This window comes from Physcomitrium patens, chromosome 26 (genome assembly GCF_059467195.1).
Source record: "Physcomitrium patens ecotype Gransden chromosome 26, ASM5946719v1, whole genome shotgun sequence".
Classification (NCBI taxonomy): domain Eukaryota; kingdom Viridiplantae; phylum Streptophyta; class Bryopsida; order Funariales; family Funariaceae; genus Physcomitrium; species Physcomitrium patens.
In genome coordinates, this window is record NC_143435.1 from 4038685 (window position 1) to 4058422 (window position 19738).

Sequence of the window (19738 nt, forward strand, 5' to 3'; positions counted from 1 at the left end):
GTAGTATTAAGATTAATCTTTTTACTACCTTTTTATAATTTATCATTGTTTTTCTACTATATCTTTTTATTAGGCTTGTCTACAATAACATCCATATTTTATTTTTTACCATATAGTCATGTTATCACATAATATTGGATTCTAAGTAAAATATTTCAAGTATGTAGATAACATGCTATATATTTTTTTCTCATCATGTGATATGGCATTGGGTACCAAATCTTTTCAAATGTATGCAATTTAGTTTGGTTAGTGGTTTTTCATCCATTGATAGTTTTTTTGTTAATTGACTTGTTCATGTTAATTAAGATTTGAGTACTTAAGTAGAAAAAAATTCTTGACTTGACATTCTTGTCAAGTCAATTCTTATGAGTGGTTTTGAAAGTAAGAGAACTTGTTGTAAGAGTTTGCTTGGCTATGGTATTTTAGCCATATTAATAATGTTTTAGGATTTTTCTTATTTTTATACTTATATTTTTGTATTCTCCCTCTTTGGTATGAGAGATAACTTGACTTAGTTTGGTGTAGATTTCTAATCTTTCACTTGACGAGAATCTCTCCTTCCCTCCAATTTCTGGCATAGCAAGTTAAAATGAAGTAGATTAAAAATAAATAAATAACAATTTGGGTTTATTTTCCTGCTAGGTTTTGATCATTATTGTGCTAGGCGCCAGAGCCTAGCTAAGTTGTACTGCCGCACTGTTGTGTACGACCGTATTGGTCGTCACGGATATTAGGTAGTACGGGGCACATGAGTGCTGGGTGTTGCGAGAGGCAGAGGCTGCAATGGGCGAGGCTTGAGAGGATTCGGCAGTGAGCGCGACGGCGAGGCAAAGCTGCACAGCAGTACAAGAGGGCTTAGGTGAGAGCTTATTGCTGTTGTTGCTGCGACAGAGCTGGACTGTGCGGGGTACTAGAGTACGAGGTTGCGGTCAAGGAGGTGGAACATCGCGAGAAGAGCGAGCTGTGGTAGTGCGGGTCGCGAGGTGCTAGATTGCAAGCATTGTATTGGGGCACAAAAGTGACACAGTGCGGCGACAGGCGGCATTGGAGGATCGGTGCAATAGGATCAAGGTACAATCTGCAGGTTGGGCTATTTGGAAATATAGTCCTAAGTTGGCAGGTTACAGTACTAGAGAATTGAGATTGCGGATTTACTATGCGAATTAGGGTTACAACGTAGGTAGTAGGTAGACCAAGGTGCTGGCTTACAAAACGAAACTACGGTGGAGGAGGGTTGCAATACTGGAGTAGAGTGTTGGGCATTGGATCAAAGCGCGGTACAGCACTAAAGGCAGAGCAAGGTGTTGTAGTCTAGGATCATTGAGCAGCTTGAAATCCATGTGCTGTGCAAGACAGTGTCAATCGGCAGCTAGTAGCGACCAATGGCGGTAGCTGCGTTCTCCTACAAATCAAAACATCAAGCCACGGCCTTAGGTGAGCACAGTAACACGGTTGCATGGTTATAAGATATCTCGCAATCATAAGACCACGATAACATGCCATTTGTAGTAATAGGACCAACGATGACTGGGCTCCACGGTCAAAAAGCTCTTTGCGATTATAGGTCCACAATGACAATGGTCCGCAGTCATAGACCCAGTACACGATTATAGGGCATTAAAAAAAAACACACACACACACACACACACATTATTCAAAATCTTTAAGTGTCAAGTTTGGAAGCTCATTCCAAGTACATATGGAGTCCAAATTTGATTATTTTTGAGTCAATTTCATATGGAAGAGATCTATAGAATTAATTGGCATATTCAATTTTTTAGAGAGGAGGTCAATCGGAGCATTGAAGTAGCATTACTAAATGTCAATTGCTTTTCAAGTGAGTTTTGATTTTTTCTAATTTCTCCACATTTCATTTTATTGCAATTATCATTTATTATCACAAATTTTGCAATCTGTAACCATCAACTACAGGTGGTTGCTAGTTACTTTGATTTACTTTTGATTTTTTATTATGTATTGTTGGAAATAAAGATCTAGTATGGATTTTGGAATTTGTTTTTGGTACTTTTTCTTAGTTGCAAGTATTGTTTTCAAAGGTTTTTTATAATAATTTCATTTTGTATTTGTATTAATTTGTGTTGATAGGCATATTCTAAGAATAAGGTCAGGTTAATAGCCAACAAGATTTTTATGATTGTAGGTATGTTAGATTTGTAGTGATATAGAAGTGATTATTATTGAATTGCAAAGTTTGGTAGTTTCAGAAGTGCAAGTTGTTTTTTAAGTCTTTAGATAGTTGCAAGTATCAAAGAAGTTCTTTTATAGTATACACAAAGAGTTGATATTATTGATTTTTTTTTCACCAAACTACTTAAATTATGATCACTCTGAGGACTTTGAGGCAAAGATGGATACTAAGAAGGCTTTTTAGCTTGTTTTAGCCTTGGATACTAGTCAAAGGCTTTGGATCTCAAGAGTGGATATATTTTACAAGATGAAAGATGATCCTTGCAACATGGTGAGGGATAAATTTTCAAGAAGAGCTAGGGACATTTCTTTGTCAAATTGAAAACTTAGGTTCAAACATGGATAAAAGAAAAGCATCAAAGATCTTTCACTTTCAATGAGTGATATGCCTTTGAGTTCATACTACAACACTTGAAGCATGAGGTATTCCAAACCTATAGAAAATGGAGTGAAGTACATTCACTTGAATTGTGTAAAATAAAGCATTATTGAGAACCAAGCATAGAACTTATTTCAGCTCTTAAGGAGGATGATATTTCAAGATTTATGCCTATGGTGAAAGAAGAAGATCTAATCCAAGGAAAAGTTGGTACATCTTTGTAAGATATCAAAGAAAAAGAAGTAGCTATTTCCTTAATCAATACTCTAACTACTTTGTTACAATTGCTACAAGTAGCTTGGCAAAAACTCAATCTAAAAATACTATTTCATTGTTGGTAATGTGGTGAATTTGATCACATCAAAAATAATTCCAACTATCCCAAGAAGAAAAAAACCTTACATATGGAGAAGTCTAAGCACAAAGTTGAGATGGCTAAAGTAAGAGATAAATCTAAAAAGAAGCAATTGAAGTATATTCATTATGGTAAGCTTAATTACAATGAAGATAATTGCTTCATATTACATCCATACAAACAACCTATTTTGCATAAAGAGAAGACCTTACATGCTAAAATTGCTAAACTAGAAAAGAGATTCAATAGTGTGGCTTTATTAGCCCAAGTCATCAGATTTTATGTGGCTTTTAGAAGTGGAACAAGTTTTCCTTCTCCAAAAAATTATATATTTGGTGCATTGGGACAAGTGGTGGTTGTAGCTCCTACACGTACCCAAAAAACAGCTAGAAATATGCCACCTATGATAAGTGAGTTAGTAGAACCTCTATTTAGCTGTCCAAGCAATTGTAGAAATTCTAATACTTATGCGCAATTGCCTTTATTTTTTGGCCTTGCAGATATTAATTTAATAGCAAAGCCTTCTAATTCAACTTCTATCTAAGATGAAGATACTAGTGTTAAAAATTTAGTACATACTTTGGCTTATAAAGTATTGAATATGCCTATATTTTCTAATATTGACTTGTTGGCTTTAGAATTTAAAGTAGTATGGATCTTTCAATTGGCTAATAAAATGTTGAAAGGCAAAGTGCCTATGACATTCTTAAAAAAAACTCAAGTTATAACAAAAACTTCAACATAAAAAGATTTCACTAAATTATAAGGAAAACTTACAACTAAAGCTATTTCCATATTTCATGAAGGCCACTTAAAGGCTACAAATATAAATCCTTTAAGTGAGGTACCATTGACTATAGAGGTTGCATTTTTATTTGATGTTGTAGCTAGACCTACTTGAGAACATCAAAATTTTCATCCAAAAGTTATATAATTAATTAATGACAACAATATTCTAATTGTTAGCCGTACTAGTAGTAATACCATCCATACTATACATTTGCACATAATATTGGATTTTGGAGATCAACCAATTATGATTGATAAGTGGCTTACTCAAGAATAGAATCTTATTTTTACAGACTTGGAATCTTATCCTTTTACCATTGTTACTTCAATAGAAGAGCACAAAGCAAGGTACTGAATATACCAAGTAATCTTTGCAATTAATATTTTACACTGGATCTTATTTACTTTATTTACATTTATTTCTAAAGTAAATAGTAATTAGTGCCATCAACTATGATATTTTAATTGATCAATAGGCTCTTTATTAATTTGGTTTTGGCCTAAATAATTAGATTAAAGAAGTGTAGATTTGATTAGAATGGTCTACTAATGATGGAAGGAAAGAATTCATTCTAGTAAAATTTGCAACCACTGCTATGATTATATCAATAAAACCTCATTTGATTGTAATGCATTGGCATTTAATTTGTCTTATGAAGTGGTTCTATTAAAAAAAACCATAGTATTTAAGTCCTATTCAATAAGACCAACTAATGCACCGTCTTTAGATATTCATGCCAAACATTGAAAAGATCCATTTCCTCCCTAGAAAACATGTAGAGAATTTTTTTGCTAATGTGAAGAGATTGTAACTTCATTGAATATATTAAAGATACCAAAATCTTCTTTTTTACCTACCTTTGCCTAATTTATTTATTAACATCCACTAAATGAAGGTATTATCCTTATAGACCTCTTTACAGGCATTGATATAAGTTTGATGGTAGTATCAAAGGTTGGACTTACTGTTCGATGGTACATTCACATAAATATTGAAATTACATCTAATCAAGTAGCTCAACATCATCTCCAAAGATTGTTGGCTAAGCATCGCAAATAATTACAACCTCTTGCTATTCTTGATTATTTAAGCCAACTTCTTTGTAATGGCATGATCATTAGTGATGAGGATTTGAGGAGATTAAGCCACATAGACTTATTGATTGCTGGATGGTCTTATGAAGGTCATTTACATTCTAAAACAGATCATAGTATTATACTATAATTATTTATAGTATATAAAAATTAACTAAAATATAAAATATATTTATATTTTTTGATGTATATTAGAATAGTTAGTAGATTAATTTAAAGAGAGTTGATGTAAAAAAAAATTATTTTGAAGTTTATCTAATTTATTTAAATTAAATATAATATTTAAAAACTTAATATGAAATTTAATGAAAAGATTAGGATTCAAAGATAAATATTCAAATACCTAAGAAGCTTATTTGGAAGGATGAAAGTAAGATATGGATAGATGAAGGCAAGGGATGAAGGTCCTTATCTCTATTAGTCAAAAGCCATGCCTAATAGGCTCTTAAGAAGTTGTAAACAACCATAATAAGAATTTTGATGACTTCAAAAGATTCATTCAAGAATAAAAGTAAGAATTGTAAGGTTTAGAGTTTTGGCTATAATTTGTGCACAAATTTTAGAAGGTTTGGAGTTTTAAAAGTAGTAAGTAAATTGTTTTGTTGATAGTAATAGTTGGAGCCATATCTTAAATTTTCAAACAAATATTTTGCTCAAAATTTCTAAAAGTATGTGTTATTAGGTTAAAAAGCAATATATCAAAATTTTATGGTATTTAAGTACTTAATATGTAAGATATGAAGAAAATTATACATAGATGTATGTAAGTAAGGATTTGAAGCTATTGTTAGGATTTTGACAATATTTCAAGATCTTTGATGAATTTGAGGTTGAAATTAGTTTTGGTAGTTTTTTAAAATACATTAATACTTCGTATGAAATTTTAGTTTGTTTAGATGGTTCAATGATCAGAAATAATCTATTGAATTTTAAGAAAAATTCATCTGAAGAATATATAAGGATTTAGAATATTTTTATTATATTTTGAATGTTCTTTAGTACTTAGAACTTATATATTGATGTAATTACTCTTATAGGAAAAAATTTATATATATAAACTTGATGCTTTTTTATCTTGAGACTTGATTATGTAATTAGTGATAGCCAAAAGCCCAATGTTTTTTTAAGGCAAATATTTTCTACTCCAATAATATATTAGATAATCTTTGATTAAGTTTATTTTTAGATTTGATGCAATACTTATAGTAGTGGTTTATGCATCAAATTACACCACTTAGATGTATTTTTGAAAATAAACCACTATTAAATGATTTTTAAATAAAAGTATTAGAAATTTATCAATATATCAAGCAACTACTTAGTCTCTAAACTTTTGTGGATGTTGTGGCTTAGGAATCCTATGTCTATTGACCTTATTTCATTTCGACCAACTTGGCATTATTTCACGTACTTTCAAAACCACTTTCTAAAATCAAAGAACCTTTTGGATGCCATGTTGATAATATCTTGGTTGATAATTGAATTTTTTTGATTATCACTGAGATTGATGAACCTCTTCTTTCCTTTGTTAATGAGATAGGAGTACCTTATGGCTCATTTTCTATATTTGTGATAATTCCAGCATCTTTTTCATTTTTAGCATGTGGACGTGGTATGATTTAGAATGTCGATTCAAAAACCTATGAAGAACCTAATATCAATGAAAGAGAGCATATCATAGGCTTTTTAACTAGCACAAGAGCTGCTTTTGATCTTATTGAAGGACAACATTATTTTTTCCTAAGCTAGGTTATAAGCCTAAATACTTTTATATGTATTTTTGGCATATGCTTTGCTGTTTAAAAGCATTCTTATGACCATGTTAGTATTTTGGAGTCAGAAAACAATGGTTAAAGCATAGTAGATGCTAAATTTACTAAGTTTGAAGAATTTAACTCATTTTTTACTTAAAGAGGCATGGAATTGATGAGCTATAAGTTCAATGTGACTTTGAGATTTTAGTTGAAGACTTAAAGAAAAAAAACGCTCAAGAGATTCTTTCATAAAATTTATTTTTGAAAGACATTCAAAAATACACTATCATTGCCTATTATTGTAATAGCATCCATTGAAATAGATTAAAAAATGAAGCTTCTATTTATATCTATATATGACTTGATAGCTTTCAATCTAAATCATGCTCTCAATTGTTCCTTTATAAATAGTCTTGGTAGAAGAGCCAATGTGTTTCTTTTTTTCATCTCCTTAAAGCTTGATTCTTCTTTAGTCTAATTTATCTGAGTCGGGATCAAAAAAAGTTTCAAATTTTATTTGATGTTTAACTTAGATTGGATCAAGATAACTTCTTGTAATAATCTTTGTTGACTTCTAGCTCTTTATAGATGCAAGGATTGTGATTCAACATGATGGAAGAAGATAGTTGTATGTCCTTCATTTGACTTATTTATTTCTATCATTAAAGGTATATGTGAGAGATTAATCTTCTTTAAAGGCACAAGTATTACTTCTTTGTGTGAGTTCTTATGCTGTCAATTAGTCTAGTCATTTCTTGTCCTATTGAACTTATTAATATCAAAAAAATTATTAGCATTTGTTAAAGATTTTTAATCTTTATTCTCTTCAAGGCTATACAATGTTGCTCACTCAAGACTTTTTTGTTTCAAATCCTTAAGATCCATTCTATCTCTACTAATTCTATTTTTATAATTGTGATTGTATCTATCTCTCTTTGTCAAATTATCAAGGCTAACAAAAAAACCAATTGTAGGAGTCTTCTTTAAAATTTTTGTTATTCCTCCTACCAATGGTAGTCCCAAGTCTTTTCAATTAAGAAGGATGATTTTTTCTTGTAAGATCAATTTTTTTTTTTTGCTTGTTTGTATATTTTATTAGTAGCATTATTTAGGATTGAGTGATTGTTGGTTCAATTGGCCATTGGTATCAGATTCCTAAATATTTTGATATCATATTACAAGATTGACAAACAATACATATATTAGATTGGTAGATTATTATAATTCACTTGAATTTTTGTGGTGATACCAATAATAGGATTAAAAGTATCGATTATAATGTTGTAAGGACTAATCTTTATAAAAGTGATGTAAAACTTCATATCTATTCGTGCTTGAATGCATTTGTCTCTTTTTAAGATTAGCTCAAGACTTTCTAGAAGGTCTTTGGCAGTGCTCAAAAATTCATTGGAAATTGATTTGAATGTAATCCATGTCAATAAGGTAGCTTGAGTTGAATCTTGCCATCTAAAATTGAAAAATGCATATATCCCATTGTAAGATATATACAATTTGCATAAGAATTTTTTCAAATGTAGCTTTTTTTTTGCTTACTAATTGAAAAAACTTATGTCCAAGCTCCAAATCAAGTTATACGTCTTCTTTAGCTCTATTCTCAAATGTCCAAGCTATGCTTATAAAGTTGTGTTAGAAACTTGTTTTTTAATAAAATAGGCAATGATAACATATCACTATAAGTGATTCATTTTTGCCTTTATTTTTTATACATTTAGAAGTACTTCAATCACACAAGTATTTAAGAAAAAAACCAATACTATTGCAAGATAAGCCCTTAAGAAGAACTTTATTTAAAGTGGTGTAGGTCGAATTGATAGATGTAAACTTGCTTAGATTTTTGGTCATAACTATTAACTCTAGTTCTATTTGATCATAATTGCGTGCTCTTTCCACATGCCTTCTTTCTTTTGAAGAGGTGGGTACAATTAAGCATGAGCCATCCTTGCATAGAATATCTTCACATATAAAACTATATTGAATACTAACCATAAGAATCTCATCAAATCACTTGCAAGACAAGTTCAAAGTAATCATTGTAAAAATCCTAATTACATTGCAATTCCACCACAATGTTATCTTCTGTTATATGATGCGAGTACGACAAAGAGATTAAAGTGAAGTTAATTGCTTCTTAACTACAACGATAGAACAATTACTTAATCTTAGATAAAATGCAACCACTACTTCTATTCTCAAATATTTCTTGCATTATAGAATTGGATGCTTTGATGTTGTAATGTAATACAACTATATGGTAAAAATATAATCAAAAATTAATTTCTAATTAATATCTAATTATCTTGATTCAATAATAATTCATGATATTTAAATATGGCTTTTATAAAAATCTTTTATTTTATTTTCTTGCCTTAATAGTTAATAGGTTAAAGATTGATTAGTAATTTTATCTTTTAGATTGTAGAGACTCTTTTATTGCCTTAAAAAGACCATAAATTGATAAAATCAAGTTAGAAGAGGTAAATAATTAGCATGGTTGATACTAAGATTAAGTTGAAGATAAATTTGGACTAAAAAAATCCCTAGGATAGATTTGATTGATACCCAAGGGTCAACAGTTTGTGAGATATGGTCGAAATCAAATCTCTAGCTACTAAAACAATGACCTAGGGCAAAACAAGATTTTACTTGAAGATTAGAGACTAGGATTCAAGAGCTAGCTAGGAGCTTGTTTCAAAGAAATAAGACTTATTTTCATAGGCTTTGTTTTGACTTGACAATTGTTGTTCAAAATCTAAGTTTGTATTGACAACTTGAAATTGATGCAAAGCAATTAGAGGTAGCATTCTTGACTAATTCATAAAATTAGTACCACATCTATAGTTCAAAATTTGATAATACTTAGTTAATTGGGTGTGCTAAGTGCATATGAAAATTTATAAAAATCTAATGGTGTGGTTAAGAGATATCTGGATTTTGGTACAAGAAGGTATTGGAAGTTGGTAGTTTGAAGTTTGATAGAGTTTCTATGATATCTAAAGTTCTAACAATTAGATGAAGATGAAATTTGGCATGGTATTAGAGAATTGAAGCTACATACCAATTTTGAGTTGAAGTTAATGGTTGGAGAAGGAGAAATCATTACTGAAACATTTGCATTAACTTTTAAGTTGGTGGTCAAGTAACATCAATGTGGTTTTTGGGCATTTTCTTACAATCTGTAAGTTGGATTGGAATGAATTTTTTTTGAGCATATAGAGGACTTGTAGTAGCATTTGTATGCAAAATTTTGTTCTAATTGGATAGTTAGATTAGGAGCTACAACTCACTAAAGCTTGCTAATTAGGACTAAGGTTTGCTAAAAAAAATCCAAAATTACCTAATTATGAAAGTAACAAGGCAATTAGAGTTTATGTATGGTTGAGGTTACTAAAAAGAGTGTTTTTTAGCACTTTGTATTGGATTTAAGTATTTTTGAATTAAAATTCAAATTACATTCTTCTTATAAAAATGAAACATATTAAGATTCTTGAATATTTGTAAAATAGAATCCCACCTTCTATAGCCAAATGCCCAGTGCATTCTCAAACAAGATGATACGTAATACAACACCGAAGCATCATTTCATTCCCTCAAATCACACATTCTAACACCTCTCAATTTTATAAAAGTTAGATTTTGAATTTTATAACCTACTATTGGTTGAAATTAGATTGGTCCATATATCAAAAATGGATTAAAGAGAATCTTTAACTAAAATATTTATATAAATTCTATTTTTGGACCAAATTATGTAAAAATACTTAAAATCTTCTTGATTTCTATTTCCTAAATAGAAGTATTTTTTATTTATTTTGCACAAATTGAAAATATACTAAAATGCTTAAGTTATTGAAAATGGGTTGGCTAAATTAAAGGTAGTTGGTTTTGTGTGAAGTATAACAATACCTTTGACTTCAACTTCCTATGTATTTACGAGGTCCCATCATGCTTTGCAACTCTTAATTTATCCAGATTGCACTTACTTCCATTTTCTTATTCAGATGAATGAAAAAACTGTAACATTGAACAAGATCAATGACGGGAATAACTATTACAAAAAACAAAAAAAACAAAGGCAGCCTTGACAGAAGAAGCATAATCCTTGCAGCTACTTGCATTTGATATCATGGTAGCCTTGTATCTTTTTAGGGCTTATAGACCTCAGCCAAATATCTTAAGGTTTTTGAATAATTTAAAGTTGTTCAGTTATCAAGGTGGTTTTGTGGTTTTTAGTTTTCTATACATCATAGTTGAGAACATTAGCCAAAATTTGCCTAATTTTATTCATTTCACTTTTTTATTTTTTTTATTTTTCTTCCTTTTTCTTTGTAGAAGGCTGTATCCTGGCATAACTGTTAAATTAAAACAAGATCCTTGTGCCACCCATCAGCTAATCTTTTGTTTTGATTTATTCATAATTTGACCTAATTTTAATTCAACTTTTATATTTTAAAGTATTAAAGTTAATTGTTAAAACTAACATCTCATTTTTTGAGTTTTTTAAATAAAAGTGGGACTAAAAGTTTGGAACCAAATGAAATATACATACACATACAATTTGTCAGCTTTGAAAAACCCATTTTTATTTATATCCCAATTTTGTATGCTTATGCTAGTCTTTCAGTTTCAAATCCATCAATTCAAAGCAAGCATGGTCTAATAATTCCAATGACATGGTACACTTTCATAGATTTTGCAATGTATTGCACATTCAACAAATCAAAATAATCAACAAGTGTTTCTTTTCATTTCTTAGCAGTTACAATTTTTTTTTTTTTTTTTTTTTCCTTCAATTCAAAATCCATGTAGAATGGTAGTTTTTTTTATAATAATAATAATAATAATAATAATAAATTTAATGGAAAATTATCCATTGTGTATGTGGTGCTGTAGTAGTGTTTAAATTCAAAATAATGTTCATGTTTAAAAATAAAAAAATAAAAAACCAATTCAATCCAAATACAAACTAATTAATTCAAGACCAACAAAAAGACCTCAATGCACATTAATGGATACAAAGCTCCCTGCAGAAACATGACCAAATGGAATCACTTTGTTATTTTGCTTAGAAGTGGAAGGGGAAGGAGAAAAAAAAAAAAAAAAAAAAAAAAAGAGACACACCAAAACCAAGCAAGAGAGGGAGAGAGAGACGTTATACTTGCAAAGTTCATAAAAGCTTCAAATAGAACTACAAGCCTAGTTCCTCAATACTTTACTTTTGTTCCCCCAAAAGTTATAGGAACTGTGAGAGACCTGCATTCAGTCCTTCAGGAGGGCCTTTTCCACTACTTTTTCTCAGATGGTGCATGCATGCCTCCCAGCAAAATACAAAAAGTCCCCATCAAAGCAAATGAGTCAATGAAACACAAAACTCATGAGACAAATAAAAAAGAAAAAGAAAAACACAAAAAAATAAAAATAAAAAAAGATACGCTCTAGGTTCACTCCACTAGCCCCTCCCAATATGGAATATTCTTCTTCCTCCTCTTCTCCCCCCCCCATCAGGTAAAAAGTAAAAGCAAACCCTAAAATGTAACCTAGAAAGACCAAGAAAGTACACTGTCCCCACCAAGTAGAAATCTTCATCCATGTATCTTTTTTTTGTATATGTATGGAATGCATGATGGATTGATGAGGATGTTTATTTTTATTTTTTATTATTAATTTTTTAATCCCTATGCCCACTCTACACATTATTATTACATAGCTGCACTGCTTGAATGATTGTGAGGATACTCGGGGAATGGGGGGGGGGCACATAGATAAGCCTCAAGAGTTGAAAGCCCTAATTGGTGCCGTTTGTTGATGGAGTAGTTTGAGAATTTAAAGTTTTTTTTTCTTATCTTGAGAGAGGAGACCAGATCCTCCACACGAGGGAAGGGAAGGGGAAACTGGAAAGAATCGTGACTGGGAGTAAAGCAACGAATGTGTATGGATGAAACATATAACTGGATGATACTGTTCATCATCACCACGTCAGCAGTCCACGTCGGCGCCCAATAGGGGACACGCAAGGGACGGGCAAGGGGGCGGAGGAGGCAGCTTTGGAAGCCACTGGAGGTGGGCGGGGCTGGGCTGGGCTGGGCGGCGCGGGGCAGGGTAGGCCACATCAATCAATCGGCATCATCCACAAGGGCATTTAATTGGCCGATAAGTGCAGGTCACCGTCCAACTTGGGCTTCACTGCTGGCTTCACCGCGGGGGGAAGGGACACAACGGGTGTGGGTGACCGTGCCTCCCCTGTCAGACCACCAGCAACGGGCATCCATCTATCCAAACACACACACCAGATGTCCTATATTCATCCATATGGATGAACCAAAGGGATGAGGAATGTAGGACGACGCAGCAGCAGCAGCTCTTTACGTGGTTGATTAGGGGAAAACGCGGGAGGCATCGTTTTTTTCGTAAATTTAATTTTTTTTAGTGTTTGATTTTTTATTTCGGTTTTGTAAAATTCCATGATCACTCCTTCTGTGGCGCGTTTCACAACGGAAAGCAGATTCCCTCCCATTTTCGAAATGATAAACCGAAACGTTGTTTCTAGAGACGTCGTGAAACCCATTGAAAAGGACTCATAAATTCTACCAACTCTCAAAGGTATAAAATACCAAAATGCTCAGCCACCCAATCCATAGCTCAGTAGTAGTTTGCATTTGTACATCGCCGACTTTGTGGGTTGTGCCGCTTTTCACAAACCCAGAACTTCATCAGGCTTTGAATATTCAACAGCATTTCCCGATATGGGAGTTGGGTCGTGATCAATCTGGGGAAGATTCGGTCGCAACTGTAAAATGGGTTTAGTGAAGTAAAATCGGGTGTGGGGAAACGGTATTTTCGCCGTCGCGAGAGGGAATGTAGTTGCGGAATTCATGGCGATGAAGGGGAGAGTGAGTGAGTGAGAGAGAGGAAGAGCGGTGTACAACGACGCGAGGGCGGAGGACCTGGCAACAGGGGCCTGCTTTATTCATCATGGTGACTTGGGGACGAAGAGTCCGACAACGAGCGTGTCAATTCGAAGTAATGTCCTGCCACGCTGCGAGAGCCCGGTTTCGCACACCCCACACGGATGCTGTATGCAAGTGTAGGTGGGAGGGAAGGCGGGTTGCTGTTGCTGTTGCTGTTGCTGGCAACTGCAGCAGCTACAGGTGAGCATGATGAGATCTCGTTGTCAGAAAGGAAGACTTGCTAAAGTCAGCTCACAGATCATCCTGCCTCGCTGAGCGGCCTGCACTAGGCGTGGACCAGCTGCGGACCTGAAGGATATTATTCAAGTGTTGGCCGTCACAGTCCTGGAAAACCGACTGCACACATCCGCACAGCGGGTATAGAGATCGCTTAGTGCGACTGGCTGAGTTGACATGTAGGTGCCTCCTCCTCTACCAAGCGGGGCTTGGTGACAAAATGTACTCGTTTCTGAGGCCAAAACGCCGTGAGATACTGTAGATGTGTTTGTTTTCTTCGGATTTCTTCTTCATCTTTACCTTTTGTACATCCCTTCTCTCCTTTCTTGAGGATGGGTCTCGCGGGCAGTGAATGATGGGAGGTACTTGTCTTTGTCTTTGGCACCGCCGCAGTTGCAAAATTCATTCAACCTCTCGACGTCGCGGTCGTTGATGCCGCTAGAAAGAGGAAAATAACAAGAGGAGTTGATGTAGTTGTAGAAGCAGTTCAAGCAGAGAGCACGCTGAGTAAAGAAACGTTTTGCTTGTTTCAAAAGGAGTGGGATCATTCACTAGTTGAGTCGAGTGCCTTGCAGTCAATTGTACACCAGACTCAGATTGGGCCTGATTCGCTTCCACGAACCGTTGGAGTGAGAGGTGAGTGAAGGGGAGTGAAATAGTGCCTGTGCAGGCACGATTGAATTATTCGAGCTCCAGAAGCGCAATACCTTAGGAAAAAAGGCTTGCTCGAGCAAATATAGGTACTGCATAATCGTGGACGTGTGGAAATCTCAAGGTAAAACAAGTAGTTCCACCGATTGGGCTTGTAGTTGAATCTCAGAATGTTCAATGAATGACGACAAAAAACTCGCGGTTTGTTCAATAACTTGGACGTAAGGTTCACTTGTACAGTCGCGTCATGGGCTGAAGCTGGCGATTCTCGAGGTTGGTCGGTTCGGTTCTCGCCATCCAGCGCGTAGTACTACTATGTGAAGAGTATAGACCTTCACTTGGGGCTATTTGTGCCCACGGTGATGTTGAGTGGTCGGCACTTGAGAGACCAAGAGTGGTTATGGATTCCCACCGCTCATTTCAACCGTGCTGCCGTACGAAGGTGCACCTGCGGTGCTTCATTCCACCAGTCATGGATTGCGTGTTGATTTCAGAGGTTGCAATGTAATTATTATTCCAAGTGTTGCCTACGGAGTTCAAGTAAAAGCACGCGAAGTAGCCCCGACATTTTGTTTTTCCAGCCCTCTGTGGATTTGGGTAACGGGCCGTAACATAGGACCGAGCCTGACGAGAATTAGAAATTCGTGAATCCCACAGGCTTGGACATTGTGGGGGCGTACCTGTTCTGGGACATTCTACAGTTCAAAAATTCCAGGTCGAACGTTACTTTCCATCGTCAGGACGCCATTGACTTCAGTTTTTACGATGATGATTTACTGCTTCACTCTCTAGCTTCATCAATTAGAACGTTTTTGAGCAGAGCGTTGTCTAGTTGGGGCACATGTTCTATTAGACGAAGCTGGAGCATGTTCCTGTAATTCCTCACAACGAAATCATCTCTCGATTACAACAGCAGAGAATCCTGCCACTCCTCGACCATCTCAGTCTTCTTCATTACCTGGAGCGGGTTTTCGTAGCATTGTCACGGGGTGATATATTAGTGTTAGAGCTTGTGCGATTAGTGTGGAAAAAGCCTGCTTCCAAGCATACAAAGATTAGGCTCCGAGGTCACACCTCTCTACTTTCAGTGGCTGAGGTTTCTCCGCTGAATGTTTTGCTCCTCTCACGTGAAGCCCGACGATCGATATGGTCAGCGATTAGAATCTACCATTCGTCTAACTCGTCAATTGGAAAAGCAGCTTGTTACGGCCTGCTATTTACTCAAATGATTATGTTCTGACAACCCCAATTTGTTGCAAGGGAGACATGGAATAAGTCATGGCACAAACATCGTCGTTACCATTTCCAGAATGTGTCTACCTGGGCTATCTGCCTCCACTATTAAAGCCCAAAGTGAATAGTTTGGCGCCACTAAAGACGTTCTACCAACAGGTTTATTCCGAAATAGTCCCTGTATGTATGATTGTGTTTTTTGCCCCATGTGATTTGAACTTGCGTGTTTGCTAGAAATTCGACACTACAGCTCAGATAGACAACTTCTTGCGATTGCTACAGGTTTCTTAGGGTAGTAGACTGTTTTGAACACACTTCGACAGGGAGGATCAGTATTTCCTATTCTCTATCTCTTTTATTAAGACAATCCTCCGAGATTGAGTGTGATGGCACTAGGAAAGGTTTTGAAAGAAGTGTTTTCGTCCCTCCGTGTCAGAGAGAAAAGGATATTTTTCTGTGGAAGTGACAACATACGGCCATGGCTGGAAGGCCAGCCCCAATTGAGCAACACGGAGAGGGTGTGACAGAAAGCGCCAGCTATTTAGAGCATTTGCTGCAAAGGCTAGAAAACACGGCCGACCAGGATCAAGCAGCTGTGCCATCACCTACGACTTCCACCAGGGGAGTTGATCCAAACTACGATGCTTCGTCGCCAATTCCTGCCAATCTCTGGCAGCACCTCTCTTCTTCCAATCCCTCCTCTCCTCGTGATTACTATAATCTCATTCAATCTCCAATTCCGACTACCAATTTTCCCCGAGACACGGTCGTTGAGAATCCATGGATGGAAGAACTGGAACAGCAAAAAATCGCTGCATCTCAAGCTCAACACATGACTGCCTCTGCAGCAGTTGACGAAGGCCACAGATCACGTGATGCGATCGGTCAATTGCCCCCTGTTCCTGGCGACAATTTGAACCAACATCGTCTTGACCAGCTATATCCTTTCGCTTCGTCATCTGCAGAGCACGGAGTAGTTTCATCAGATGCGCTACTATATGAGGGAGGTGCTGCACAATGGTACCGAAGCGGTGGCTACTTTGGGCCGGAATCCTATTTACCTCGAGGCGGGGAAGCATTTTATAGAAATTTCGCACCCATGGAATCATCAGGAACTCAGAGTTCAGATTCAGCGTCAGGTATTCCACAATTTGATGGCCGGAATCTGAAATCTTGCTCTAATGGAAGGGATGAAGCAAGGATTGGATGGGACCAATCCATAGCGAGCCAGTTTGCCAGGTCTTCAGAGACACATCCCGAGAGTGACGTGAATCGCGCTATTCCGCTGCCAACCCAAGCATCACTGCCCAGCGTGGCAGGGAATGCGAATACTGAACCAGGCGCATCTACTCGTTCGGAGAATTCTATGGGCACGCCAAACACGTCCCTGTCGTCGGGGCCCAGCGACGAAAGCGACTATGAAGAGTGCACCAGAAATGTCGAACCACCTGGAACTGACAACAGTGGGAAGAGGAAAATACGGGAGCCGCCAGGCGAAGAGGGGGATGACTCTGCAAGAACGTCGGAGGTTGAACTCAAGAAGACGGCGTTTGAGTAAGAACTTTCCTGAATCTCGACCCACATTCTATGCATTCTGAACTCAACTGCGAAATGTCCACACTGAACCTCGCAAACAGTAGATGGTCTTCTCTAGTGCAATTTATGCCGTGCTCATGTATCAAAATCATCAGCACGTCAACCTTCTTTGGTGAGCAATGATCACTTCAATGCTGTCGTTGATTGCTGATCACTTCAAACCGTTGAGGGAACGAAGGGTCTGAAGGAAAGTATGTGAGCAGGAACTTGCCTAGGAAGAAGGGGAATGCTGCGAGACGGCGAGAACCTCGATTTGCCATCAAAACGCGAACCGACGTGGACATCATGGACGATGGTTTTAAATGGCGCAAATATGGCCAGAAAGCCGTCAAGAACAGCCCTCATCCAAGGTTTGTCTGGTCACCACGCGCGTTTATCACCATATTCCCCCCATCTTCAAGTCTAGTTAGCAACAAGTATCTGATTAAAATCGTTCTGAGATATGTGCAGAAACTATTATAGGTGCACCACACCGCAGTGCCCGGTTCGGAAAAGGGTGGAACGGTCCAGCGAGGATGCAGGGCTGGTTATCACAACCTATGAAGGCACACACACACATCAGACGCCAGGAGTCCTTCGGTCACCTGGGTCAATAAGGCCTCTCGAACCTGGTGGCAGATTATATCAGAATCCTGTGAATCCTGCCGGACTGGGCCCTCGCGGGAACCTCTTACCGTTACCCCCGGAGTTTTCACTCGCCGCTTTAAGCCAACTGCGAAGCTTGCAGCAGAGTGCAAGATCACTGCAAGGCCTAGGGATCCCACCTGGCCCTCGATTTCCTGGGAGCTTCCTACGAGAGAGCCTAAATCGGGCACAGCAATTTCTAGGACTACACGATCCCGCCTTTGGATCCATCAAAGCAGAGCCATACCATTTTAGATCGCTGGATTTCTTGCCCGGAGGTTTTTGTTATGGGTTCCCATATCCAGGCACGATTTTTCCTTCCACTGGAATTCCAGAAACGATGTACATGATGAGACCGCAACATGGCAGACCACGGAGTGATCCCTCTCAAACCAGGAATCATAACCCCGCAATGGCAGATCCTGATTACCTCGATCTTCCTCAACAAACAACACCGCCAACTGAAGGCGATTTAGTGCGTAGGGTGCTGGAAGCGGAAGAGAAGGAATTAGTGGATGCAGTCAGGCGGGGAATTAGCACTAACGTAGATGACTTAACAGCTACGGCATCAACATTTAATCAGGGCAGTGCAGCCAGTCCACATGAAAATTTTGCAAGTCGGCTCCAGAGTAGTCCACGAAACCGAGTGGAGGTTGAACGGATGCGAGCTCTGCAAGCCAGAGCAGCGCTGCAGCAGCGGGAGGTAGGAAGTTCGAGCGACAATCAAACAAGATCTCAACGTCGGCAACAGCCTCCCAACTCCAACGAAGACTAATTGGAGAATGGGCTAAGATCGCAGGAGATGGCGAAATCTGGAGATTTAAATGCGACCAGGTAGCAGGTAGAAGAATTACAACACTCTTGATTACTCCACACACACACACACACACACACTATGCCAGGATTCACATTGCATTTTCCTCACTGGAAAATAAATAAATAAATAAAATGTAAAAAGCATTGGAACCAGGCGACGATCGACAACAGGACTTGGAGATCCACGGCTTGCCAATTGAAGACATTAGCGAGCTGTCCTGGGGGCAAAGGTGGACTGAGCTTCATCACCTGTATATAATCTACACAGCTTATTAATCAACGTTTTTTTATACGTTCTCTATTTGGTTTAGTTGGTGAAGGAGAGTGAATTGCCGGTACAACTCTCAGTTAGCTTGTTTCGTAAGAAGCTGTAGACTGATTCTTACATTCTCGCAGCAGAATAGTCCTTCATTCCCTTAGAAAAATCAGCATAAGAAGTACTCGTCACTCCTCGTGAGAAACCTCACACTTCAAAGCACCAGAACTTGCGTGAAACCTTTCTGATGAATACAATGATTGATAAAGTGCTGTTCGCTCTCTCTCTCTCTCTCTCTCTCATTCTCAATCACTCCAGCTACACATATCGCGCGTTACGATGACCCGCCATCACCACATGATGTTTGCGGTGCGATGCGAATGAATCCCTGCTGGAAACGAGATTCCATGTAGCTTCAGCAATTAATTATCCATAGCACTATGCACACAAACAGATTGCGCCGTCGCGGTTGCTAGATTTAATTGCACACGATCACGCAACGTCGAAGCAAGCAAGGGATCGGTCCTGCGACGGAGAGTTAGACAAATCGGGTTCTTTATTGAGTTCGGTTTTCCAGTTTCTCTATGTATTACGCGATAATGCGATGATGAGCTCCGTCCGAGTGTCGGCCGAGACTACGACGATTTGAACGGTGCCGATTCGCCAATGCTCTGTCCACGTAGACGACGCTGTTATCGAATGGACGAGCGACACGTGGAATAGGGGATTGTTACAGGAGTTTATTGCACGGAGATGAATGGACTTGTAAAAACGAAT

The 19738-nt window shown here is 37.1% G+C and overlaps 1 protein-coding gene and 1 long non-coding RNA gene across 2 annotated transcripts; both read left to right on the plus strand.

Annotated features, from left to right (window-relative positions):
- The first annotated feature begins 323 nt into the window (after positions 1-323).
- Positions 324-2311, plus strand: LOC112277857 (uncharacterized). Its single transcript, XR_002968520.3, has 2 exons — positions 324-1437; positions 1785-2311. It is a non-coding gene; the product is annotated as an uncharacterized LOC112277857 (long non-coding RNA).
- Positions 2312-15147: 12836 nt separating this feature from the next.
- LOC112277748 (uncharacterized) lies at positions 15148-19244 on the plus strand. Its single transcript, XM_024510437.2, has 4 exons — positions 15148-15828; positions 16106-17223; positions 17469-17615; positions 17716-19244. Exons 2-4 carry the CDS (start codon positions 16148-16150, stop codon positions 18662-18664), a joined length of 2172 nt encoding a protein of 723 aa, XP_024366205.1. The 5' UTR covers positions 15148-15828; positions 16106-16147; the 3' UTR covers positions 18665-19244.
- The last annotated feature ends 494 nt before the right edge of the window (positions 19245-19738 follow it).

Coding starts and splice junctions, on each gene's coding strand:
- LOC112277748 (XM_024510437.2), top strand. CDS start 16,148: ATGGCTGGAAGGCCAGCCCCAATTGAGCAACACGGAGAGGGTGTGACA. Junction 17,224..17,468: donor CTCAAGAAGACGGCGTTTGA/GTAAGAACTTTC, acceptor GTATGTGAGCAG/GAACTTGCCTAGGAAGAAGG. Junction 17,616..17,715: donor AAGAACAGCCCTCATCCAAG/GTTTGTCTGGTC, acceptor AGATATGTGCAG/AAACTATTATAGGTGCACCA.